This window comes from Condylura cristata, unplaced genomic scaffold (genome assembly GCF_000260355.1).
Source record: "Condylura cristata isolate star-nosed mole 26May11 unplaced genomic scaffold, ConCri1.0 scaffold00020, whole genome shotgun sequence".
Classification (NCBI taxonomy): domain Eukaryota; kingdom Metazoa; phylum Chordata; class Mammalia; order Eulipotyphla; family Talpidae; genus Condylura; species Condylura cristata.
Genome location: NW_004567121.1, coordinates 4,181,196 through 4,208,889, shown reverse-complemented (window position 1 = coordinate 4,208,889; position 27,694 = coordinate 4,181,196). Strand labels below are relative to the sequence as shown.

Genomic DNA, 27,694 nt, shown 5'->3' with positions numbered 1-27,694 from the left:
GAAAAATGAATAAATTTGTAAGTTGAGAAAAACCTTTTTTTTTTTATCATAATTTTCCACTTTCTAGAAGACTATTTCTAATGAAGGTCTCCAACAAACACTTCCTAGGTACTTGCTTCTTTGCTCTAGTAGTTACATTTTCCTTAGGTGAGATTTTTTTTAAAAAGCTGTAAATGGTTCAGAGAGATGCTTCTTGGCTTGGGATGGGGACTAGGTTTTGGGTATGATCATCTCAGTTGATGCAATAAGTGAGTTTTCAGTAGATAAACACTAATAATTGCATCAACAAAGAATGGAATGCAAATGTAAGGTGGAGGGTGTGTGTGTAGGTCAGAGTATGCATTGTTATTTTACCATAAAAAATAAGCTATCTAATAACTATTTAATAAATGAGAAATTAAATAAATGAATAGAATATACAGATATTTTAGAATCATAGGTTTTTAGATCAAATCATCTTTAAATGTTTTTACCTCTCTAGCATTCTTAGTACATTGAATGATGGACAATGACAGTAGTTTAGTGGTTGGTTGATTTGTTTTTTGTTTGTTTTTTTAAAGATTTATTTATGCATACGGAACTGGGATACAGACCAGAGGTGCAGGGGCAGTGAGAGGATTCACCAAAGACAGAGTGGGGAGCAGAACAGGCCGACTGACAAAGTACATTGCTGAGGGGAGCAGTGGGCGGTTCAGGAGAGGTCTGCTGTGCCATGTGGTCACCTCTGGGGCAGGTGGGATCGAACTCATGCTGAAGAGGCTTTAGTTTCCTAGTGCTGTGCTTTAACCTGCTGTGCCACCAGGGAGGGCCCAGCGGTTAGTATTTTAATATTGGCTAACACCAGATACAATTGTTTGAACAAATTGCAAGAAAAAGTTTTTGCAGCATACATTTAAGAAGTATTGGTAGTTTATTCTGTATAAGATTTTTGTTGGGAAGAAGAGTCCCTTTAGACTGGTTTTGTAATTGTCTTATCTCATTTATGTTATGATTCAAATCTAATATCCCAGCCACTATCTTAAAGGTATTTTGCTTCATTTCATTAAGGGTTTAAAACTTTTTTGGTTTTCATTTTTGTGTTTGTAGCTTCTTCACAGTCATGTGATCCCTAAACATGTCTCTCTGGGAGGTATCTATGCAGAAGTACACAAGAACGTGTATTACGTTTTCTAATATGCCCTTGAAAATCTTTGGATAAGATAAAATTTTGAAAATGAAATTTGTAAGTTTTTATATGCTGAACCTGTGTATCTAACAGTATTGAAAGTGTCCTAAGACTACTTACATATTTCTATATAGACTCCTAAACTGTTACATGCACATTTCTGTGCTTTACTAAGACCTATTTCACTTCCTCTTTTGTTTTGGGGGAGTTCAAGGCTTTTCATGAGCATCTTGAGGTCTGCTTTCTTCACCATCTTTTATTCAACATCTTACAAAATGCCTAAGAGAAATTTTTGTTGAATAAATGAGAAGTTTCTTTTTTTACTTCATTGCTTGTTAGCTGCCTTTCCTTTATTGTCATTTTTCTTTTTGTTACTTGTCTACTGAGGGCTTTGCAGTCAGATAATCTATAACCATTTCTGTGTAAATAAGTGCATATGATTTTTTATTTAACTCAGTAAGTTGGAGGATTCTTTTTAGCTTTCGCTGGGTGGTATGAGTGGAGAAGGTGCCAGAGGCCTGTTAGTAATTGGAGACTACTTGCATGTGTTTCCTAAACACCATACGAAGTCAACACTTAGTAAATATTGACTGTCTATTTTAGAATAACCATTTGATGTATTCTTACAGGAGTATGCAATCTGGTGAAACAACTGTTTTTGCTTCAGTATTTTTTTCTTGATTCTTTATAGAGTGGTAAAATGGGATTTTACCAATTTTGTAACAATGCCTTAATTATAGTTTTGTGCTGAATGCACCAAATACCAAAGGTAATATGGGGCATTGAGACACACAATAGATTTAAAATTTACCATTTTCAATTAGGTCCCTCAAAGTTCTGGAACCCTGGCTCCCGCCCAGAGTGATGTCCTACCATATACAATGCTGTTGGCATCTCAACCACTGTGGAGCCTGAAGTCAGGAGTATGGAATTGGTCATTTGGGAATTGGGTGGTAATAGGATGAGTACATTTGTCTGTTTGTCACATAGAACTGTTTTGTGTAGTTTTCTTTGTTTATATTTTTTGTCTTTGGGGGATGAGCCCTGGCCAAACCGTGCCATGTGTTAGGGGAAGAAAACCTCTTTTTGACGGCACATTCCTGCTCTCAAGGTGGTTGTGATATCACCAGCATATGGCATGCTGGCATCTCTGCAAAGGGGCCAGAGGTCTGAATCTTAGGAGAAAAACCTAAGCTACTGTCTAGGACCAGCCTGGTCTTTTTTTATCAACATATTTTGGCATATCTACACATGTCATTTACATTAATCAGATACTTGTGCAGTTTTCCTTTGGGGTAAAACAGCCTGTAAGTTTGAAATAATTACCCCTGATAAAAATGAGATTAAATGAAAAATTGTATACTAGTGGCATGGGGAGATTTATCAACATGATTGATGTATGCATATATTTGCATTTAAAAATTCTGTAACATCTTTTGTGTTCTTTCTTTAGACAAGTTGGCATTAAGAATGGAATGTTTTTTGGGCATGCTAAGCAGCTCTGTCCTAATCTTCAAGCTGTTCCATATGATTTTCACGCATATAAGGAAGTTGCACGAATGATGTATGAAACACTGGCAAGGTACAATGTATATTGTAGTCACTTTTACATCTGTGTTGTTCTTTCTACACCTTTTCCAATAGTAAAGACAGGTTTCCTTTATCATTGTCAGGGACAGTCTTGATAGACTTTTACCTCTTTCACTTTCCTCAGCATCCCAGCATGTCAGCTTTCTCTTCTTTCTTTATGTAACTCTAGTAATTGGTAGATCAATCATAAGGGATGTTTTTGCTCTGGTTGAATTGTTTCTTGATGGTGATGTAAAATCTTATTCTCTGCCTACATAGTATCAAGTCAGTGGTTCTAGTTTTCTTCCCAGGGAAGAAAAGGTGAAGGATTAGGATTTTTTTAAAATCTTGTTTATTTTATTTTATTATATTTGAATTACAGTTTCATTTAAAGTTAGAATTGATGAGTTAATAAGTAGAGATTCACAGAAACCCTTTATCTTCTAAAATTATTAGGTATGCCAAAAGTTAGTTTTCATAAGTTTGAATTTAATGGTAGTTTCAAGGTAGTTGATTAGTTGAGAAAAGGACATCAATTAAAAAAAAAATACTTAATGTAGTATACTCACTTCAAAACTTGAAATTTAATATAGATATATGATGTTATCTATGTATGCTGTAAAGCAAGAGTCAGCATATTTGTCTACAAAGGACCAGAGAAAGTCTGTATCTCAGCTAAACTCTGCTGTGATAATATATTCATGAACGGATGTCCTGGCTGGGTTCCATTTAGTCTGGATTTACCGAAATAGGCATCTGAACAGTAGACCAAGGAGGACCTTGGATTATATTGATGTTCTAAGAGATATACTACTTGCCTCTATCTTCACATCTTCCTCTACTTTTGTTGTTACTAGTTTGATGAAGGTACAAGCTCTGCTTTTGTGGGAGTGGGGGGGGGGGAGAGGAAATTTGGGGGAACAAGGGAACATACCAAGCATTAGTATGTAGTATTTAGTGGTGAGTAAGACAGTTATCATAGCTCTCTTTAAGGCCCCAAATATATGAATGCTGATGTTACCAAATGTAAAATCTACCTTTTAATCCCTCTTGCAGTACTCAGGTCTTCTAATGTTGACTAGATAAAACGTGGGGGTGATGGGTAATGAGCTGCATAGTGGACCTTTTGTATTCTGTGCATTGAGACTCTTGCGCTAACTACAGCCAGAATAACACCAGGGACAGCCATGACACATAATCAATCCTGGTTTAAGTTTAGTCTGTGGTGCCATGTATATGACTTTTCCTTTTCTAATGGGGGAGGGGAGGGGAGATTCAGTGTTTTCTTGCACTTATTCTCCCCCCCAAACTTGACACACAAACACACACAATCTCTTTGGGAATCTGTCTCAGTGTCATGTACTGCATACTTCAAGGCAACACTCATTTTGCAGTGGAATTCCTTTCTGCTTGTACAGATTTCATCTTTTATTTAAGTCTAAACAAAATAGTTATTTCTTAATATAGTTACTAAATAATCTGATTCATAACTTAAAATGAGTACATAGGACCAATGTAACTACATGGATTATTGAAAATGTATTTATGATCCTCTGTCATTGCTTCCCAGTCATAGGTCATGTATTTAGTTAACATTGAAGCCCTAGCACCTTTTCCCTAGCCAGTTAAAACAAACCCTATGTGTAGGTATACAATATAGGATGACCAAAAACGAAAATTCAAGATATTTCCACTTGCAGAAATGTTGTGTTCTTCTAGACAGGTCACGGATGATTGGCCATTATAGCCTACTATAGTATCCTGTGTTTTCTACAGTGAATGGTACTTAATTGTATTTAGGAGAGCTGTGATTATTTGATTCATGTGATTTTTTGTTTGTTTCTGATAAATGGTTTGTAAATATTTAAATGTTACTACAGTTTTAATTCTCTATATACCAACTATTCAGAGGTTCACAAAGGTTTTCTTTATGTAGAGTAATTGAAGTAATTATTCCTGCAGTATTTCTGGTAGTTAATATAGAAAGAGAACATACTAATTTTGCAGCTAAAAGTTAGGTGACTAAATAATGACATCTGGGCTGGCTTGATTAAAATATTATTTGTATACTAATATTTATTAGCATTGTAAGTCTTGTAAGAAAACTTTGAAGAGCACTACCACAGGAAGGCTATTTTGTGACATTTTTAGTTCATTAGCTGGCAAGCTGTGGTGGTGATTCATTGCCTTTGCTTGGTGTTGATAGCTATACACATAACATCGAAGCTGTTAGTTGTGATGAAGCACTAGTAGACATCACGGAAATCCTTGCAGAGACCAGACTTACTCCTGATGAATTTGCAAATGCTGTCCGTATGGAAATCAAAGACCAGACTAAATGTGCTGCCTCTGTTGGAATTGGTTAGTATCCAGTATTACTCATTTTTCTGAAATCATTGCTTTGGGATCATTGAATATCCCTTGATTTTTTTAGGAGTTTTAGATTAATTTTATTGCATAGTCCTCTCACTTCTAAATCACTTAGCATTTTTGCAGTGCCTGAGTACAAAGTGTTGGAAACGTAAGTATGCAATTAATATTATCTTTAGAATAAAAGGTTGAAATGTTTCATATTCTTCAAAAATGGGGAGAACTAAATTTAGTATTTGTAAACAATTTATATTTTTTTCAAAAGTGAAATGCCTTATTTAAAATAGTGTATGGCAGGGGTGGGTGGTGGTGGTGGTTTGGAGTTAATGTTGAGTATTATAATTCAGATCCTTCCTCAACTTCCTTTTGCTGGAATGCTCAACCAGCCTTATCTTTGCTCTCTCAAGTATAAGAAGTTATCCTTCTTAACATTTGCCTTCAGTGATGATCCTGTCTTTCTACACTTCTACTCTGGTTTATCTAGATGGAAGCCTTGTGCTTTGTTTCCTCAGCTATTCCTACCATTTATCCTTCTTTTGTTAACTCTTCTAACTGTGCTCTCTGGTTCACTCTCCATCTTTCCTGAGTTTTCCCATTGACCTTACTGAACTTATTCAGTGCCTTTTACCGATCCCTCTTCTCTTTGCCATTCTGTTAAGTGGATCTGGTTTGTTTCCGCTGAGCCAGAGCTAAATCTGATTTTACCATTGTCACTTCTAACCACCACTTCTCCATTCTCATTTAGAGCCCTTCTTCCTGTAGTTCACTGTAGTACTTGTACCCTTTTTTAGTTTCTACAAATAACTTAGTGACAGTAGAGAGGCCATTAAAAGAAGAAGCTCTTAAAAGATATTTATTACACTTCTTCAAAAAGGGAGATGGTCTGCCATACCATTGGGGCCACACAGGGAAGCACCACATCTTGGTCAGGAAGTAGAGCGAGAGTGTAGGGAAATCCTAAGCCAAGGTTTTTATTGGGGTTTTTATGGCAAAGGCCAGACAAAACAGCTTAGGTTTGGCTATATTGGGTAATTCTGTCAATTTTAGCTGATTTACGGTTGGAGAAGTACAAGCTTGTGGATGGGGTTGACTGGCTTACAATGGAGAACTGTGCTCCCCAGGAGTAATTTTTATCTTTAGAAATTTGCTAGCCCAGAAAGGCAGTTTCTCCCAATCCAGCAAGGGTTATAAAAGTTCAGAAAGTCATAAGATACAAAAATGACATGAATAGAATTCCCAGCATCCCTCCAGTGACTAGCTTCACCTACCTTTTTACTCCTGATGCCACTGACAGGTCATATCCAACATTCAGTTAGATGGTGTTCCAGCATCAGGCCTGGATGTAGTTTTTTGTTTTTAGTAGTACTTATGATCTGTAAGATTAATGATAGCAAGTACTTTTATATTTAAATTTAAGCATGTAAAATGAAAATCCCACTTGATGTTTCCACTGCCCATTCTCTCTTTTCTAAAACTCAGCATGTTTGTCATTTTGGTGTTAATTTTTTGCCCTAGGAAGACATGTAGTCTTTGCCTAAGTTTCCACACTTTCTGGAGAGAATTGTTACTTACATAGAAGTCGTCTAGCATCCTAGTTTTCAGACTCCTGACACCTTCTTGGTCTCCAGTGCCATGTTTCCTTGCGCCACCTTAGTTATCCATGTGCAGGCCACCACCTTACATGGGCAGACACCGCACTGTCAGTATCAGTATCTGTCTTGGCTTTGAAAACTCTAATGCCATTAGTTTTTACTATGCATGTTTTTTTTTGGCCTTGAGACTTCTGGTTCTTTGGACTTTCATGTCTAGTCATTGCCCTCAAGACTTGTGCCCTTCCCCATTCCTCCGCCCATGTCTCCTTACCCCCGAGTGTGAAGACTATTTTTCTGTTCCTTCTCCTAGAAAGGAGATGCTGGAATGACAGTTTAGAGCAAACAAAAACTTATGTCAATAATCATACTGGTTCATAACCTGTTAGAGTTTTAACAAACTTCTGTCAGCTTTTACTGTACTTGAATGATCAAAAGTGCCACCTATTTTGTTAGAAATTTGATTAAGTAACCTGTCTGTAAATGTCTGATAAGAAATACAAAAAAATAGTGATGAATGTTTCTTGAACAACTTTGTCTTTTAAAACTTCATAGGCTCTAATATTCTCCTGGCTAGGATGGCAACTAGAAAAGCAAAACCAGATGGTCAGTACCACCTAAAACCTGAAGAAGTAGATGATTTTATCAGAGGTCAACTGGTTACTAATCTACCAGGTAAACATAGATCTTTCTTTTTTCTTTTTATCTATTGTAAAGATATGTTGGTGCTTTTCATAGTTCCGAAATGTATCTTTTTTATAAAACATGAATTCAAAGTTTTAATCTTTGAGGAGTGCTGTGAAAAATAGTTTAGAATTCCACAATGACTATCCCCTTAATTGATTTGTCAAGATCTTAATATTACATCGTTGTTTTGCTTGTAGGGTTTTACTTTTAAGTAGTTCTTAAGAAGCAAAACTAAAGAATCCTAGGAAATTAATTTCACAGAGTATGTAACATTGACTTTTGGTCTTTAAGGAAATAAAATTGAAATAATGTACTTCTAGGCCTCAGATAAAGTTTTGAGAATTGATTCTCCTACTTATAGAATATTCCTGTATGATTAATGTTAGTTTTTGGAGTTCAGTATGTATTTCAACAGTAGAAAATACATGAACAGTATTAGCAAGAATAACAGATAGGTAAAGTACTGTGTTTTAGTCAATTCAGAGGTTGAAGTACAACTTCATCTCTATTTTTTTCTTTTAAGGTTTATTTATTTGTGCATACAGAACTGGGGTACAGGCCAGCGGCTCAGGGGCAGCGAGAGGCTTCACCAGAGACAGAGTGGGGAGCAGAACAGGCAGACTGACGAAGTACACTGCTGAGGAGAGCAGCGGGCGGGTCAGGAGAGGTCTGCGATGCCATGTTGTCACCTCCGGGGCAGGCGGGGATCGAACTCATGCGGAAGTGGCTTTAGATTCTCAGTGCTGTGCTTTAACCCGCTGCACCACCAGGGAGGGCCCATCTCTGTCTTTTTTACCTAAGGAGTAGCATGTTTATATTTCTATGTACTTACTATATGCTTAATTAACCTAGCATGAAAAAAATCTTTTCATGGAGGTTTATCAAGCATAATAAATTAAAATTGAGAAGTGGTTGTCATTTGGGGACCTTATATACATGTTATGTTTTTTGTATGCTTAGGACAACTCATTTCACATTTATTAACTATATAGACCTGTTTTCTGTGGTATGTAACCCTAAGAAATTTCTCTAAACAATATAGTAGCCTTGAGACTATTTCAGACTACCCTTTCCTGTTATAAGTAGACTTGGTAATGTCACTGGGCTTCTGTTTTTGTGGTGGGCAGAGTTCAAGACAATATTGCATTTAAAGCTGCATGTGAAATTTGAGTTCGAGTTTATTATATATTAGCATCGCTGTTAGTTTACTAGGGTTGTCATAACAGTACCACAAAACAGAGGGCATAAACCACAGAAGCTTGTTTTCTCAAAATTCTGGTAGCTAGGGGAGAAATTACGTTGTCTAAAAGTTATCAATGAGGGCGCCCTTCCTGTTGTCACAGGCACTTAGAGCACAGCACTATGAAGCTATCCACAGAACTACAGCACAAGTTAGTCCCCGGCCAGGGAGCTGACCCACATGGCATGGCAGACCTCTCTTACCTGCTGCTCCCCTCAGCAGTGTATTTTAGTAGATCTGCCTGTTCTGCTCACCACTCTCTCTGGTGAGTCCTCTCACCCCCTACACCTCTGGCTTGTACCCCAATTTTGGTATGTGTAAATAAATCTTAAAGAAATAAAAAAATTTAAAGAAGATTCTGGGAGCTAAAAATTCAAGGTAGAGTTGTTAGCAAGATGGGTTTCCTCCTGGGGCCATTCTTACTGGCTTCAGGGTGGCCATACTTCCCCTATCTTTTCATTTGGTGGTTTTTTCTGTGTCTTAATTTCTTATTAGGGCATAGTCATAGTGGATTTTGGCTCCACCCATATGACTGTTATATTAATTCTTTCAGGTCCTTTTCAAATCCTTATCTCCAGGTAGTCATATTCTGAGGTTCTAGGAGTTAGGATTTTAACATAAGAATTTTGAGGAAACAGCTCAGTTTATAATACTTTTTAAACTGAGTCAGTTTTATAGTTAGTTTTTCTACAAAATAGAGACTTTGAGTTCCTTAACTTAGTAATCTTACCTTGTACCTTCATTTGCTTCCTGACTTTAGGGATTCATTTCTTGATGAGTTAGGCTTTTAAAAGCACCTACAGAATTTTCTCAAGGGATTGTCTGAAAGGTGTAGCAAGATTGGTTCCTTCCTCATGCAGCCTCCTCTCTTTTTATAATCACATTACATCAACCAAAGTATATTAATGTGATTTTCCTGTCACATATAAATGTCAGGCTACTGACTTTTATAAAATCCCCATTACTTAGTAAACATTATTAGGACATTTCCCGCATGGAAAATGTTGTTTTCCCTGTCCTTGAAACAGTGTTATGGCCCTTTTTTCCTCAAAAGTGAGTTCTGCTGAAGGCCTTTTAAAAAAAAAAGGATTGTGGGAACCTCTGTGGCAGAAGGTTCACATAATAACAATTCTGAGAAAACATGCCTTAAAAATCTTTGGGCCCTCCCTGGTGGCGCAGCGGGTTAAAGCACTGCACAAAGAAGCTTAAGCCACTTCCGCATGAGTTCGATTCCCGCCTGCCCCCGGAGGAGACCACATGGCGTGGCAGACCTCTCCTGACCCGCCCGCTGCTCCCCTCAGCAGTGTACTTCGTCGATCTGCCTGTTCTGCACCCCACTCTGTCTCTGGTGAATCCTCTCACCCTCCGCATCTCTGGCCTGTACCCCAGTTCTGTATGAATAAATAAATAAATCTTTAAAAAAAAATTGTATCTTTGTTAAAAAGATAAGTAATTTCTCAAAGATAAATGATGAATGTGAAATATCTGTAACATCTTGTGGAATCTGCTTTGAGGAAAGCTTGCTCTTTAACTGATAATCAGAACAAATTCTGTGATCACACACTTCACCCCTTATTTTGCAGAAGCTTTGTGGCTCCCTTCTATGCTCACAAATGTTTACTGTGCACACATAGTGTGCCTAACACAGTGTTGCTACATCAGAGGGAAAAATAAGTTATTACATCTGAGTTTTAAGGGGCTCATCAGAATTATTGCGATTATTTAGCAAATTACCTAATGAAAGCTGATTATCTAATGAGAAAGGATTATCCTCAGCAACTATTTAAATGTAGTATTTTCTTGTGTTCTTTGGATTTTTGCAATGCTGTTGCCCTGTATAGGTCTATCAACTCTAGGATCTTTAGCACCTTATTTGGCCTGTGCCAGGTTATGCTTTCAGGCTGGTTTCCATGCATTCTCAGAGAAATACCATGAAAGTATAGATCTTCATAAAGATTTTTACTGTCCTAATAGGGTAGCTACTAACCAGATGAGGTTAGTGAAAATTAATTGGAGTTAAATGAAACTCAGTGCCTCAGTTGCGCTAATTTTCATGTCTGGCTGTCAAATTCTGTTTGCCAGAAAGGGGACATTACTGGCCATTTTTATTCTATAATAATAGTTCCACTTCAAAGGAAAAGAGTCTTTGCTCCAGTTGCTTGAGTAGGAGCTTCCATGTCTTTAATTTCCTTCTCTCTTCTCTGAGAATTGATTATAAAGTAGCATTTTTCCTTTTCTCTCCCCTTCCCACCTGGCTACTCAATTTGGTCAAGACCCTGGTACTTTGTCCTTGGAGGTACCTTCTTTCCTAATGAACCCTTACTTAAATAAAAGTAGGACCCCTCGCTGGGTGATTCCAGTCTTCATTTTCTCCACCCCACTCAATGTAATAATAGGGTTAGATAGATTACCCCACATGCCTTTTGGCCGCACTTCACTTCAGACCATTCCATTTCAATAGATGAACTTGCAGTGGAGGGAGTCTTCTTCCCAAGGGTAGACCTCAGTTAGCCTAGGTTGATTGCAATGAATTTGGTGACGTGTACTATAATAATAACCTTTCATTTGTGCCTGTTACTGGAGTGATTGTATCTTCCACTATACTCTTGAAAGTATACTTCTCAGATACTTGGTAAACTTTAAAGTACTCTGAAAATATTTACAGGTAGTCTGAAAAGCTATGATACTTCATTCACTCCCACCCTCCACAGTTCTGCAAGGGAGAGATCATGATCACCTTTCATTGGTAGGGAGCTAGGCATTGAAGAAAGGAAAATGGGGATTAAAAAGACCTTTCTGGGGCCCTCCCCGGTGGCACAGCGGGTTAAAGGACAGCACTAAGAAGCTAAAGTCACTTGTGCATGAGTTCGCCTGCCCTGGAGGTGACCCACATGGCGCGGCAGACTTCTCCTGACCCACCTGTTGCTCCCCTCAGCAGTGTACTTCGTTAGTCGGCCTGTTCTGCTCCCCATTCTGTCTCTGGTGAATCCTCTTACCGCCCCCACACCTCTGGCCTGCACCCCAGTTCTGTATATCTAGATAAATCCTTTTTTTTTTTTTTTTTTTAAAGGCCTTTCTGTTTAAGTGTCAACTTAGTATATGACTTGTCTATTCTCTTGGGTTTCTCTTCCCTATCTTGAAAAATACTCATGTAGGTTTTGCTTAGAATTTTACCTTTTTGTGAACTTTTCCTCTGGAGGATTTTTTTGTTACTAGCTCAGACACTCATATTCTTGTCCTTTGAACTTTAAAATGGCCTAAATAGAAAGCAGTATACTTTTCACCTTTCATCTTATTTCCATTATGGATACATCTATCTTGGCTTAAGGTGTTTCATCTTCCTCCAGAAACATAGATGTTTAGTTGTACATAACTACTTCAAGTGGTTGTCTTGGCAGAGGGGTGGATTAGATTGGTTCTTTCTTTTTCTTTTTCTTTTTTTTAAGACCACTCAACAGTAACAGTGGTGGACACAAAATAAGACTCCACTCTGATTGCTATAGAACAGCAGAGAAAGTCTTTTCCTTATTGATAGAAATATTTGTCATGATGTGGAGACAATTTTCGTAAGAATTTTTACTTCCCTAGCTATGTTAACTTTTGTTGAGCAAATTGAGAGCAACAGATTCAACAACATGCTGTGGAGGAGACTTATACTTTTCTGTAGAAGGGTATGACATAATAGGTCTGTAAGTCATACTGTAAATTCATTTATACGTCTATTCCTGAATTAGCTGAGTTTAGGAAGGTAGAAATTTGACATTGCTCCGTAATAAAATCTACAATTTTAGTGACTAATATTTGATAAGTTCTCTTATACCTAGACTATATGACGATTATTTTAAATTGTTTTCTGCATGAATGATAGTTATTTCATATTGCTGAAGTGTTTTTAATAGTTTGTCTGCAACTCCTAGGAGTTGGACGTTCAATGGAATCCAAACTGACATCTTTGGGAATTAAAACTTGTGGAGACTTGCAGTATATGACCATGGCAAAACTCCAAAGAGAATTTGGTCCCAAAACAGGTCAGATGCTTTATAGGTTCTGCCGTGGTTTGGATGATAGACCAGTTCGAACTGAAAAAGAAAGAAAATCAGTTTCAGCTGAAATCAACTATGGAATAAGATTTACACAGGTACTAATCTCATAACAGGTTTTACTTCATTCTCCATACTTCCTGTCTTTTCAACTAGACCATATACTCTTGTACTTGTGTTCAAAATTCCATAATTTGCACAAGGTTTGTTTTCAGTAGATGCTTAGCTAACAGGGAAGTAAATGATTTATCTTGAAAGTTTAAGTGCTTGAGAAAAATAAATACTGGGGAATAACAGATTTTTTTTTTTTTTTTTTTTTTTGTTTCTCCATAGTCAAAAGAAGCAGAAGCTTTTCTTCTGAATCTTTCAGAAGAAATACAACGACGACTTGAAGCTGCTGGCATGAAGGGTAAACGCCTAACTCTCAAAATCATGGTACGAAAGCCAGGGGCCCCTGTAGAAACTGCAAAATTTGGAGGCCATGGAATTTGTGATAATATTGCCAGGTAAGCTTATCTTTAAAAGGTTCTTCTACATGGATGTTTCAGTGCAGGTTATTATAACTAATTAAAAATGAAGGGGACTAGGGAATAATTTCAATAAAGATACGTAGTTCCGGGGTTGTTTAAGTCTGTGCTGCTAGCCTCAGCCCAAGACCATTTGAATTCAGACAAGCCGACATGTAGCTGTCAGTCAGTCTAGCAACCTTGGCAACCTCTCCTTGGACTTGTGGTGACTTCAGATGAACAGAAAGAATCATGACCCAATGTTAATTACAGATGTGGTGAAAGGGTCTCAGGGACACTTCAGCATAGTAATTAAAAAGATTTTAATGGCACAGTTGTTTCAGTTAAGTAGGTACAGTTTCTTTTGTGTAAGATTAATCATTATAATCTGACAGCAGGCAGAAAATATTTTAAGACCCTGTTTTTTCTTATGTAAGGGCCACTAATTAAAACTTCATGTAAGTATGACTAATAAGAATATTCTTAATTTTGTATGCTGTTTTATACTATTACATGGTATAGTGCATTTAATTTATCTGTCAATCAGTGTTCTGAGATACTTTCCTATCCTAAAAGCCATCTAAGAGGAATTCTAAAATAGAGTTTAAGAATTAGGCCATTCCAGCCACATACATAATTATACCCTTGTATAGATAAGTGATACTGTGAATACTGTGACTATTCTCAAACTAAAAAAACTTGCAGTTTTATAATCAATACACCTGTTCATCATGAAAATAGGGATTATAAAGTAGACAAACATAATTTATAAAATATTACATAGTTGGTAATTTTTAATATATACCTGTTTTTTAATAAGACTTCACTTGTACCTATATCAACTACATGGTAGTTAAATACAGTGTTAATGATCCATTTCTGTAATAAGTAAGGCTTAAGGCCCTTAAAAAGGAATATAATTGAATACTGCACTGTAGTTATATGACTCAGATTTTGATACTCTGTAATGCTCTAATAAAAATGACCTACCTGTGGATCTGTGGGTTTATCCCTCAGGAAACTTTTTCTTAGGAATTTTCCTCTTGAGGAAAATACTTCCCCCTTGAGTTCTTTTGTGAATGTTTTTAACATAAATGTGCTTTTCAGTACCTTGCACAATTCCCAACTCTGTGTCATTCTTTTCAACAGTTTAGTCATTTCTTCTGATATTTAAAACCATTATTTCTTCTTATATAGATTTCAACGTTACAGAATATTCACTGACTTTCTACTAAAAATGAGAAAGTTTCCACTTCTCTTCTGCCATTGGTTTCTTTCCCTTTCTCAAGAGTCTTCGGTTTTTGTTTCAGTCGCTGTTATTGTGTTATGTATGTACTGTTCATAGCTGATCCTTGTTGTCTACTGTGATCACATTTCCTTTGTTGTTGACTGTTTTCCTGGAGTTAAATTTATTTTGTTTGCTTCTTTGCAAATTTGTACTGCGTTTACCCCCAAACTTGCTATGATAGTATATTTGAATACATTAGTAGTCTAATGGGTTCATCTCTTTTCTTTGAGATGAACCTCAGCCTTCTCCCATCAGGATTAGTTTTAAGATTTATTACAAAATTGGAGTACTGGGATAGCACTTGTCTATGATACAGATTTCAATTTCTGGAATCTAGATGCTCCTCCTTTAATACTAAAGCACATCTTCTCATCTTTTAGTATCTTACTGAGAAAACACATAGATGTTAAGTTTCCTGAACCTCCCCTCAATAGTAGTTTTCTATTAAAGATTGCCTATGTAACTTAAGAGTTTTTAATGATTTTCCCTCAAACTTTTGAAGATTCAACAGTCACCTTTTTATTTCCGGGATTAATACTGTCTTATTAAAGGATACCTGCTCTTATTCTCTCTGGAACTGTCCAGGATCCTCTCAGGGGTTCTGGAATTTCTTCCCAAGGCACCTAGCCTATACTAAATTTTTATTTCTAACACCTCATCTGTTTTTAAAAATCTCTGGACATTTAAATACCTTATTTCATAGACACAGTACAGTCTCGGACTTTCAGTGTACTACATAGGTGAATGGTTGGAGGGACATATCTGTAGTCTTTTCCAGTATGCTTCCCACTTTCCTCAGAATGAAACCTTCCAGTCTTTGAACTAGTGGGATGGGTTATGTAAAGATGGAAGCTCAAATCCTGGTTACTGAGAAGAGGCAGTGTGGGTGAGAAAAGCTGTGTGTTTCTTCTCAGTGTGGTGCATCATTTTGCTTAACTGTTTGATATCCCTTAGCTTCTCTGTTATTTAATAAAGACTTCAGCAAAGGAGAGAGGCATTCGCTGGGAATCTAGTTATCTCCTGTGTTTTCAGTCTTATTCTTTCCCCCTCCATCCATACATACCTGACAGCTCTTAATGGAGCTAATTCAAGTCAGTGCCTTGCTTCAGGCATTAAGTAGGTATTTGGTGACAACATTTATCAGTTTGCTTTTCATTATTTTAAATTATGGTTAACATTTTCTCTCTAATTTCCTCCCCAGTTCTGAATCATACCTTATAAAGGTAGTGTAGTGGTGACTTAGAAGTGAAGAGATAAACATGTATAGCATGGTCCACAAAAAAACTTGCATTTAAGTTAGTTTGTACTTGTGTTAAAGAAACAAGGTAACAAGTCACTGGAAATAGTTTTCTGAAAGGAGTCTTTTTTCTTGGTTAAAAACAAAGTCCTCATGATGCTGGGGAAAAATATACCAACAACCTATGTAGATTGGATAACCTAATAATCCTGGCCCGTTCTCTATCCTCCAAGATTGAAGATCTAATTGTATAATTAGCAGAGTATGTGTTTGTTAAATAACTAAAAAAGAATTCAAATTAATTTTAATTTTTAGTCTCTTTGTTGGTTTTTAACTTTTTTTAAAAAAGATTTTTACTTATTTGTACATATAAGCACTGAGGTGTAGGGGATGAGAGGATTCACAGGGTGGATAGGAGAACATGTAGACCTTGCAGTGGGCAAGACAGAAGTCTGCTGTGCCATGTGTGGGTGAGTTCCCTGGCCAGGGATTGAATTCAGGCGATTGCACTGAGATTTAACCCTTAGAGCAGTATCTGGAAGGATGACTGCCTCATGTACCTTAATATTTAGTACTGAATTAAATTTCTTGTAAGGGCCTTTATAACTTTTCTCAATTCTTTAAACAGTTCCATACTGAGGTATACTGGTGAATATATATGGAATGTAACCTTTTTGTTCCTTACAGGACCGTAACTCTTGACCAGGCAACAGATAGTGCAAAAATCATTGGAAAGGCCACACTAAATATGTTTCACACAATGAAACTAAATATATCGGATATGAGAGGGGTAAGTGTGTAACATTCTACAATTCTGACTTTGTGGCATTTTTCTCATTTAAGGCTTAATCTAAGATGTTGCTAAAGGGTAATGAAGTCAGTATATAGGTTTTCAGCTCCTTAGAGAAGTTGAAAGTCTTGGCTTGCTTATCTGACCTGATCTCTATTTTTCTGAAAGCTATTTTTTTTCCCTAAAATAATCGATCTTGATTTTTTATAGTAACCTGGAAATAGATGGAATGATTAGTGTGCATGTGCAGACATTTCTTATACCTTTAACATTTTTAATCAAATTTCTCTGATAAGCATTTTATCTCCTAAAAAGTAATTTTAGGGTAATTATTTGTGTATATCTACGTGACCAAATGGTAATTATTGACTTGGTATGGATTTGCTGGGAATAGTTAAAAATTGAATACTAAGCCAGTTTTAATGAAAATTTGTCCTTTAAATAGTTTATGGTGGTGGGTAGTCATCTGGACAGATAACTGCTATACATCCTTGTCCTGCCTACTCACATCCCCTCTTTCATCTTACTTTAAAAATCTTAGTTATAAGAAACAGTTTCTGTGTAGGTGGGGACAGTTGAATACTCAAAAAATTGAGGTGAAAACTTTGTTCACTAAGTAGTATAGAAATGGCTTGTATAAGTTTGGTTAGCTGGGTATTTTTTCTAGTTTGGATAGATTTTTTTTACCATCTTAATTTCCTAATTGTAGGTTGGGATTCAAGTGAATCAGTTGGTTCCAACTAATTCAAATACTTCCACATGTCCTACTCGCCCATCACTTCAGTCAAGCCATTTTAGTGCTGGATCACACTCTGTCCTTGATCTCTTACAAGTTCAAAAAGCTAGGAAATCCACAGAAGAGGAGCACAAGGAAGGTTAGTTTTCTTGAATATGGTTCTCATTTTGGTGCTGATCACCTTAGGAAGGTAATTTTATTATTGTCTGGCTAACAAAAGTTGACATTGTGAATCAAAGTCTTACTTGCTAAGGATTCCATCCCCTTTTATTCTAGCCAAGATCTGAAGACTGTTCTTTTGTTTTCTATATTTTCAGTATTTCTGGCAGCTATGGACCTGGAAGTATCATCTGCTGCTAGAACTTGCACTTTCTTACCATCTTTTTCTACACACCTGACATCAAGGATCAGTCCTGTTACTAGCAAAGCTGAGTCTTCAGGAAGATGGAATGGTCTGCATACTCCCATCAGTTTAAAATCAAGACTTAACCTGAGTATAGAGGTCCCATCACCTTCCCAGGTAAACATATGTGTATATTTTAAAATTTATTTATGCATACAGAGCTAGGGTACAGGCCAGAGATGCAGTGGGTGGGTCAGGAGAGGTCTGTCGCATCATGTGGTCACCTCCAGGGCAGGGGTCAAAGTCATGCTGAAGTGCTTTTAGCTTTGTAGTGCTGTGCTTTAACCCACTACGCCATCAGGGAGAGCCCCAGGTATATGTATAGTTTTAACTATGATTTAAGTACAAAAGTGGAATGTTCTTTATCAGTGTAGCCAAAAAGGGACACTTTGTTGTTGATACCAAGTGAAAAATTTGTAATTTTTGCAAGTTGAAATACCAGTGAAAGGCCCCTGAGATGTGTAATTAGCTGCCTGAAACATTTGCATACTGGGGATGTTACTTACTTCAGTTGGTGTGGCATACCACTGGGATTGAGTATTGAGCTCAACTGGAAAAGTCAGTTAATGTCCACTAATGGTAGGATGCTGAAGGAGATAGAGACGGGCTGGTAAAAATAGGGGAAGGGGCAGATACTGAGTTCCAGTTATCTAAAAATGGTTGATTCTGGCAAAGTGAAGTTGAAAATATAATCCCCTCATAGCGTAGTCTAAGGGGACGGGCAGAGGGAGGACCTGGTATGGAGGCTAAGATTAAAATTTTATTTTGAAACACCTACTCTCTTGTCTAAAAAGAATGAACTCTCGACACAGGGCTTTCAGTCGTCACTTGTAGCACACCATACAGTATTTGTTTCCGGGGAACTGGCTGCTGACACATGCTTGTCATCTCCAAATTCTACACCTTGCTACTCGGGGTTTAAACTGTGAGGGAGGACTTTCCCAAGTTCAGTGATTAACATTTCTGAACATGCTTTTTAACTTTAGATTTTTGTGTGCCTGGTATTTTATAGCTTGATCAGTCTGTTTTAGAAGCACTTCCACCAGACCTCCGGGAACAAGTAGAGCAGGCTTGTGCTGTTCAGCAAGGAGAGGCACATGGTGACAAAAAGAAAGAACCAGTCAATGGATGTAGTACAGGAATTTTGCCACAACCGGTTGGAACAGTTTTGTTGGAAATACCAGAACCTCAAGAATCTAACAGTGACACAGGAATTAATGTAATAGCCCTTCCAGCATTTTCACAGGTAAGTTAAAATACTCACCCATCTATAGCTGGCAGATGTTGTTTCCCTTTTGTACGCTCACTTCATTGGGGGAAGACAAGATTAGTATATTATGTCCTTCTGCAGATGGTGTAAGGACAAGCTAAATTAAAGAATGACCAGCCTGTTGAAGCTAGTGTGACAGTGCTTAAAGCTTTTACCCAGAACACAATCATCTGTATATAATCTTATAATCAGCCTGTTTCATTTATTAGTTTCAACATTGTTACCTTCACTCTTAAATGTTTACAATGAATGACTTTTAAGGATCATGAGTCAGAACTGCAGTTTGACTCAGAACCTTCTTTTTTGTACTAGGTGGATCCTGAAGTGTTTGCTGCCCTTCCTGCTGAGCTTCAAAAAGAACTCAAAGCAGCTTATGATCAAAGACAAAGGCAGGGAGAGACTAGCACTTACCAACAAACAGCAAGTGCATCTGGTAAGGCTTAGAAGTGACTGTAAGATATGAAATCATTGTTCCATAGTAGTACAAGATGGCCACCGTCTAGAATGTCAGTCGCATTACAAGCACTTCATCTTAATGGCTATAGAACAAGTAGCTGTTGTCATAGTTCCCATTGTAACTGAAGAGTTATCAGTTTTCAGGTTTCTGAGTATGCACTCTAACAACACATTTACTGTATATAGATAGTTCAAATCCTTGTAACACTTACATACAGATTATACAGCAGTGTTCCAGAATAACAAAGATACTTGGAACTTAGATTAACTGCCCCCAGTTTGCATGTGAAGGGGATTGTCTTTGGGGAGAGAAATAACCTGTGATACCTAACATGCTTTTTTGAAGATCTTCTGTTACCTCCTTTTAGTGCCAAAGAACTCATTACTTCAGCTAAAACCAGCAACAGTGAAAGAAAAGAAACGAAACAAGAAAAAAAACCCCATCAGTCCTCAAAAAAAGACTCAGAGTCCTTTGAAAAACAAACTGCTTAACAGTCCTGCAAAATCTTTGCCAGGGGCCTGTGGGAGCCCCCAGAAGTTAATTGATGGGTTCCTAAGACATGAAGGTCCTGCTTCTGAGACACCCCTGGTAACATACTTCCTATTTCACACCATGTCAGACATTGATTAAATGGTTAATTTTTAAACATAGCCTGTGTTTGTTTTTTTTCACAACAGGGAGAATGCTCTGCTTCCGCTGCAGGAGCGCCAAGTTTTTCTGGTCTGCAGCCTGATTTGAGTGGTTTTGCTAATCCCCAAGCACCGAATTTAGCTGGCGCTGTGGAATTCAGTGATGTGAAGACCTTGCTCAAAGAATGGATAACTACTATTTCAGGTTGGCTTGGTTGGTATATAGATAGATTTAAAAACAATAAGCATATACCACCATCTCAATCCTACTTGAAAGTTTCGAAGTGCAGCCCATCCATTCATCTAATAGTTTTAAATCAGTAGTGTAATTGTCCTTCAGAAAGATACATTTATTGGTCTTCATTGGAAGTTTTTTTTCCCTTTCCCAGATCCAATGGAAGAAGACATTCTACAAGTTGTGAAGTACTGTACTGACCTAATAGAAGAAAAAGATTTGGAAAAGCTTGATCTAGTAATAAAATACATGAAAAGGTAACTTACCAAATAGGGGAAATGACATCACAAAATCAGAGGCAATGAGTACATTTTGCACTTTCTGGCAATATATTAATTACCCCTTTATTTTGAATCCTGGAGAAAGAAACATGAACTGGGTAAAACCATAGTGAGTACTTTCAGTGTTAAAGCTGAACTAGAGGAATTCATCTTTGCTCATTTGTTTTCCTTTCCCACCTGTAGGTTGATGCAGCAGTCGGTGGAATCAGTTTGGAATATGGCATTTGACTTTATTCTTGACAATGTTCAGGTGGTTTTACAACAAACGTATGGAAGCACATTAAAAGTGACATAAAGATTACCAGGGAGCCTGGTGCTCTCTAGCTGTGCCATAAGTGCTTGTGAGGTATTTGCAAAGTGCATGATAGTAATGCTCTGCGTTTTTATAATTTTAAGCAAGTGTTTTTGTACATTTCTTTTCAATAAGTGCCAAATTTGTCAGTATTGCATGTAAATAATTGTGTTAATTCTTTTACTGTAGTATAGATTCTATTTACAAAATGTTTGTTTATAAAGTTTTATGGATTTTTACAGTGAAGTGTTTACAGTTGTTTAATAAAGAACTGTATGTATATTTTGTACAGGGTCCTTTTTTGTGAATCTGTAAAAACCAAATCCTGATTTGTATTATACTTACTGTTACTGGCTCCATGCTGAGGTCCCAGTCTGTGATTCTACTTGTTCTAACCAATCTCATCCCCAAGCATGAACACAGGAGCTTGTTGAGAAAATCTTCTTTACTTCTTCCAAATGGAGGAATTTACATATTTGAATTAGAATACACACACAATTGAAGTCTGTATTCAAAGATGATGGCTTAAAGGTGTTCTTTCCCTCTTCTGGTCCTTATGAAACTTAAATGCATACTTTGCTACTATGATATGTAGTAATTCTATGCCAGTGAATACTTGGGAACATCTTCCTCAAACACCCTACAGTGACTTCAACACTGTGCTATAAATAGATATTAGAGATGTGTTATAAGAATATTAAATGGTAATACATTTCTTACCTTGAGGAAAGAAGTATATGTATGTGGATCCACTTACCACATCCTTCAGAAAAAATCATAAAACTACAGATTACAGATAAATCACTGTGATGGCTTTACAACTTCTAAGCCCAAATAATTCACTGCTGATTGTCTCATCTGAAAACGTGTGCATGATAGAATTTCTATGACAAAGTAAGAACAGTATATAAAAAGCCCTAGTGTTAACATATTTTAGTTCACAAGGTATGGATAAAATACTTCTTATCCTTAGAAGAGCTGAGCCATGAGGAGCTAATCTACCATGGAGGCCTAACAGAGCTGACTGGTGAATGTCTGTTTTCTTTATTGGCGGTTAAGAATTATGCTATTACAGTGGACTCTCGTGACTACACAAGCAGTAAATAGCCAGCTATGCTTTTACACCATGGTTTCACACAAAGCAGATATATAGATCAGAATGCCTAATTTTCTACTTTTAAAAATTCCTAAGGGCATATGGCAGAATACCCCCTCCCCCCACCAAAAAAAGTCACTGTGGGAAAGAGATGCATAAATAAAGTTACTTCTTAACATCAAAAAGTCCCAAGAATCACAAAATCTGCAGAAGCTTTGTTAATCAAATACTGCAGTACTGATTTAATCAGTATAAAATTGAAAGAGCTTTAGATCTGTAATAAAAATCCAAATTTGGGGAGGGCAAACTTTAAAACAGCAGCCAGTAGAGAAGGGTGGGGAGGAGTTGGGTGAGTGAACAGGCACGTTGGAACTGTGGGGACATGTAATCGACCACTGTCAAACCAGTGTAAGTTTCTTGGTTTCTCATGGAAAACATTTATACACCTATTTTTTTCCTTCCATACTTAAGTTCATCAATGTCCAGATACATCCATTCCATTTTGTGTTGTTTTTGTTGGTGACATCACAATATTGCAGTTACTTCATTTCCTGCTCCAGGTGGAAAAATTAGATGATTTCAAATACTTTCTTCAGCTCCACAATAAGCTGCCAGTCACTCTTCTGCATTTCATCTCTGAACCAGTCTTTGAGGGCATCTATGGACTGCCGACTTATCTGCAAGAAGCACAAATAGTAAACAATGTAACAAATGCCAAAGTAAAGCATGTGGCTCTATTACTCTGTTCACCAGATACTCTACAACAAAGAAAGCTGAGGTAGAAATAACCTGCCTTCCATTGTGGGAAGCAGAGTAATCAACACTACCTGGTGAGACAAGACTATCCTATACATATAGTTCTAACAATTAAAGTCCCATGTAATTCCAGAAGTTCTAACTTCAGTCCTTGGAACTATTACATAAAGGTAACCAGAGGCTCCTCTATTAAAATATTGGATTGTTGGAAAAGTCACAGTGCATTTTTGCATAGGAAACAAAAATGTGTCATGGCTTTTCCAACAGCCCAGCTTGCTTTTGCTGAGATACTTACCTTACTGACGAGAATGTCTGTAGCTTCAAAATGTCTTCCATACATTTTGGGAGATTCACCAGGGATAGGTTCTATCTTGACACAGACTTCTTGTCCCTTTTTTGCAACATCTACTTGTTTATGGTTTATTTCAATACTTGTTACTATTCCAATGTCAACAAACTATAAAATAAAAACAAACTACAATGTATTGAGAGGAATCATGCCAGTAACATCACTGGAAAGCTGAAATAAAAACTTGGGCAAGAGTGTCTTTAAAATCTTAGTTCTGTGGCCCTCCCTGGTGGCATGGTGGGTTAAAGCACAGCACTAAGAAGCTAAAGCCACTTCAGCATGACTTCGATCCCCACCACCCATGTGGGTGATCCACATTACACGGCAGACCTCTCCTAACCAGCCTGCTGGCTCCCCTCAGCAGTGTACTTCATCAGTCGGCCTGTTCTGCTCCCCTCTCTTGTCTGGTGAATCCTCTCACTGCCCCTGCACTTCTGGCCTGTACCCCAGTTCTGTATGAATAAATAAATCTTTAAAAAAATCTTAGTTCTGTAACCCAATTATCAATCTCCACAGTGTCACTTTCTCACTGGTACACTACATCCATCTGCCTTTCATAAGTTGGCTTCAAGGAGAACAGGAGATGACTGATGCTTTGGAAAATGTGGAAAGTGTTCTGTCACCCCATTGTAGTAGTCTGTTTCTCCATGACTCACATAACTAGTGCCATGCTCATGGGAACAGCTGCCACAAAGGTTTTGTACCAAGAATTAGCCTGGAGCGTGACCAGAGGGACAAACAAGGGAGGATGAAGAGTAAGAATGGAGCCAGGGAGGCAACTGGACACATGGGGGTGGAGGGGTAGGACACAGTATTAACCATTGCCTTTCATACTGGAGATTAAAGAAGTTTGGGCAAGTGAATGATCTAATTTCACTTCCAGTTTGAGAAGAAAGGGGGAAAGAACTACGGCTTGTCCTGGGAAGATACACAGTAAGTGAAGACACAAAAACCAAAATAACCAAATGCAATGCATCTTTCAGGGACGCTGGGCCAAGTTCACGTGTATAGCTATTAAAAACATGTTGGGTACAAATGATGAAATCTGAGGACCATTAAGTATACAATGTTATCAAGTAAACACTAATTTAGATCTAATCTAGAAGAGGGGAATATGAATTTTTTTGTTTAAATGGCAGTAATTCAAAGTAATGGCACTTTCACTAACAATTTGAAATTATCGGATGCTAAAAAAACACTGAGGAACACTGGTATTTAGCCTCATTGAGATATAAATTACAAGTGACAGGCTTCCCTTGATTTAAACGTTTGCCATCACTATTAGACTCCCACTATTTGCTGCTCTGAGATATGACAAAAACACAACAGGGACTTACATTTTTGCTAGGGACGCACATGGGTGTCCCCTGTTTCACCTGACCAGCTTCCACAGTCACTCCCATCACAATTGGATCTCGAGAATTGAAAATAAACTGAGGAAGGATTTTCATCTTGCAGGGAAATACTGCTATGTGCCTAAAAAGAAAAAAGAAAACCCAAGAATATTTAAACTTAAAAAAAATCACTAAAAACAAATACAGGCCTTACTCATAAGGCCTGTCCTCTTAGGTAAGAGCAGCTTTCCTCCCTGGGCCCAGAAGAGCAGCAACAAGCACGATGCAGACACTTCAAAGATAAGTGCTGCAGATCATGGCAGCCTTCATGTGTTGCTTCATTTTCTCTTCATCTCCCCACCCCTCTCCCCATACAGGAATCTTTGTAACTAGACTTTAAGATTTGAATCTTAGTGTGCCCTGGAGATAGAAATTTTATAAAACCTATCAGAAACTGACAGGCACACCAGGTGACACTTACGTAGTCACTTCTGGGGACCACAGAAATACCAAGCCGCATCCTTTCCTCTACGTTCTCAAATCGACTGCTTGAAAGGCTACTCTGTCCCTATGTGTTAGCAGATGCTTAAGGTGCTTTAAATTCCTAGTAGTTTCGTAATCAAATGTCTTTTTCACATTTCACGTTCTAAAGTATACCACAACCTATTTACCAGCCTAATATTTACCAGATGTTTCTACTTTTAAAATGGAGCCATCACTCCCCACAATCCCTCTGGTGTAATTCACTATTACATTCTGCCTGGACTATAGGAGCCTCCTGATAAGAAATTGGTGAGAAGCGCTTAACACTCTCAGTCCTTCCAACTTCTCTAACCTCATTTCTTATCTTTCCCCAATTTCACCAGGTCTGCCCCATCTCTGAACCCATTTCTATTTCCTAGTGCCCTCTGCCTGAATGCCCCCAATATGTGTGGCTGGGTCACTTCAAGCCTTCTACATTTCCACTCCAATAAGAGCCCTCTGAGATGAACTGCTGTCTCCAACCTCTTGGTTAATTGTTCTCCCCTCTGTCCTAGAAAAGCCAGACTTTCCCAGCTTTGTTTTGTTTCAAATGTATTTATTGTGTATCTCTCCTGAATTCCAAGAGGAGTGGTTTGGCTGGAGTCCTTGTTAACTCCTGCAATACCTGCAGCAGTGCCAACTGCACTGAGCACTCCTAAGGTTTGATGGAGTAAAGAAATACCTCACCTCACTTCCCAATATCCCACTCTTAATATTGTCACTTCCATTCTATGCAATCCCAGATCAGGAACTCCAGCAAGATAAAGCTCCCAAATGTAGCAACTACTCACACATTTGACACCTAATGCTCCAAATCGAAAAATTAAAAAAAAAAAAATTCAGACAGGACACTCCCATACTGCTAGAATGTCTCAGGTGGACAGGACTTGTGATTTGTAACACTCCAGGATGCAGCTGCTGGTATATGAGCAAATTCCCTGCTTCTATGGTCTACATACTGTTCTGGTATTCAGTAATTCTCAAACTTCATTCTCAAAGATCCAGAGTCAGTAAAATCACCTACTTAAATTCTTCTTGTTTCTGTTTCTTGTAGTCTTGTCTGTATTTTGTAAAGGCATCAAATAAGTGATAAATAATTTCTGCACTAAAGATTCTGACTCCTAAGCTATCAGCCATTTCTTGTGCATCTCGTTCAATTCTCACATCAAAAGCCAAAATCACTGCATACCTGAAAGGTTAAAACACAAATATCAGTCAGTGAAAAATGGATCGTTCATTCAACTGTCATAAAGTTGAATGACAGTTCTATGAAAATAGGTAGGTAATATAAGTATCTCACATCAGAAAAGAAATTACTTACTGAGGATCATGTTCCAACATCACTGAGGCCTTCATAACATCTTTTTTATGGACAGGGCCAATGTTAATGCCTGCGTACTATAAAAAGAGTTCCCAAGTTTAATTGTGTCAGGTAACAGAAACAATACCACAAACCATGCCAGCCATTTAACTGGTGGAGCTGGGCAGGAATACTTACGGGCACTTCCGATGTTTTCAAAAATTCCAGCAGTGCTTCCAGGGACCCCAAGGTAGATGCCTGGACATAAACTCCTTTTTCTTCTAATTTGATAGCATTTAGTGTTTGCTTTAACTCATGAATCAATTCATCCTTGAAAAGAAATTAAATTTGACAAAGTCATACTTCTATCCAGCTGCCACCTAGAATTAAGCTAGATTCACCTGAAAATACACAACAGAGGCTATGAAAGAGCAAAGAATAGCAGAACCTATGCTAGTGTGGAGAGATTTGGGCCCTGTATCTGAGCCAAACCTTTGTCATTCCACCTTTGTCCATCTTAGGTTTACTAACATTAAAATATTGTTTAACTTCTCCACTTTACAGATAAGTACATGGGTAGGGAGAATGAAATAATTCAAATCACTTAAAAGCTAAAAGGACTGCAGAAACGTGTTGTGGGCACCCAAAGGCTCTATCTTAATGATGAAATGCCCTAATTCCATGATCTGAGCATCCCTTTTCTCCATCATTACTCTGCTGGAGATGGAGAAAGAGATTGTAACCACAAGCAATGCCACTAAAGTAAACGTCCATGCCATTCTCAGGATGTCAGAAAGATAGCTGTCCTATTGTCACTGGTGCTATGGGGGCAAATTTCCTGATGGCAGTAACCTGTAGCTGCCTAAATAATAACGGTGGTCCTAACACACTAGATCAGCCATGTGCTGGGATCTTCTCCCACTTGGCAAATGAGCAAGTAAACCATGGCCCACAGTTTGTTTTCATGAAACTACAATAGACTCATGGTCACCTGCTCCTATCAACAGGCAGTCAAACATTAAAATGACTCCTAGTACCTAATTATATTCTCTTTGTTTACAGATTAAGGCATTTAAGATAAAAGAAAAACTTCTACATTTTGATTCATTTTTTACTTAAATAAGATGCATACTTTGCAATTCTAGTTGCTATGCCAATTCATATAAACTGAAGTAGTTTAAGAGTATCATTATTCCTTCCTCAAGGTTACCATATAGGGCTACACAAAGAATAAGGTTCCCATTTTACTCACCATTGCTAATGTCCCCTCTCTGACATATGGCAGAACTCAAATAGCTTTCTAGGGGGATAATATTAAAATAACTTACTTTAAGAACTGGAATTTCATCTTCTTTATAAGCCACCAGGAGGGGTAAACCAGCCAAGGTTTTCTCCAGGTCTTTTCCAAGAATCTTTACCCCCTGAGCTGCTTCCACTTCTTTATGTTTTTCATACTGGTTCTACAGAGTTCAAAACATTTGTTACCAAATTTATTTGGTAAGTGGTTAGCAGTAGTAAATGACTGATACAGCATGCAATATTTTCATGACCTT

The 27,694-nt window shown here is 37.6% G+C and overlaps 2 protein-coding genes across 3 annotated transcripts in view; one reads left to right on the top strand and one right to left on the bottom strand.

The window, feature by feature from the left end:
* Positions 1–21,551, top strand: part of REV1 (REV1, polymerase (DNA directed)) — a 57,266-nt gene extending 35,715 nt beyond the window's left edge. Inside the window, exons 9-22 of one of the 2 annotated variants that reach the window (XM_004686164.2) lie at positions 2,619–2,747; positions 4,941–5,095; positions 7,249–7,368; positions 12,538–12,758; positions 12,994–13,166; positions 16,379–16,481; positions 17,191–17,356; positions 17,535–17,737; positions 18,633–18,866; positions 19,203–19,323; positions 19,715–19,935; positions 20,025–20,181; positions 20,366–20,468; positions 20,676–21,551. In XM_004686164.2, coding sequence (XP_004686221.1) covers positions 2,619–2,747; positions 4,941–5,095; positions 7,249–7,368; positions 12,538–12,758; positions 12,994–13,166; positions 16,379–16,481; positions 17,191–17,356; positions 17,535–17,737; positions 18,633–18,866; positions 19,203–19,323; positions 19,715–19,935; positions 20,025–20,181; positions 20,366–20,468; positions 20,676–20,787 — 2,218 coding nt within the window. In that variant the 3' untranslated portion in view covers positions 20,788–21,551. The remainder of the gene's footprint in view (positions 1–2,618; positions 2,748–4,940; positions 5,096–7,248; positions 7,369–12,537; positions 12,759–12,993; positions 13,167–16,378; positions 16,482–17,190; positions 17,357–17,534; positions 17,738–18,632; positions 18,867–19,202; positions 19,324–19,714; positions 19,936–20,024; positions 20,182–20,365; positions 20,469–20,675) is intronic. The other variant, XM_004686163.2, reaches the window with a different exon arrangement.
* Positions 21,552–21,698: 147 nt separating this feature from the next.
* The window catches only part of EIF5B (eukaryotic translation initiation factor 5B), a 53,961-nt gene continuing 47,965 nt past the window's right edge, over positions 21,699–27,694 (bottom strand). Inside the window, exons 18-24 of the mRNA XM_004686162.2 lie at positions 27,470–27,601; positions 26,340–26,471; positions 26,163–26,239; positions 25,866–26,030; positions 24,323–24,461; positions 22,932–23,093; positions 21,699–22,557 (exon numbers count right to left, since the gene is read on the bottom strand). Coding sequence (XP_004686219.1) covers positions 22,450–22,557; positions 22,932–23,093; positions 24,323–24,461; positions 25,866–26,030; positions 26,163–26,239; positions 26,340–26,471; positions 27,470–27,601 — 915 coding nt within the window. The 3' untranslated portion in view covers positions 21,699–22,449. The remainder of the gene's footprint in view (positions 22,558–22,931; positions 23,094–24,322; positions 24,462–25,865; positions 26,031–26,162; positions 26,240–26,339; positions 26,472–27,469; positions 27,602–27,694) is intronic.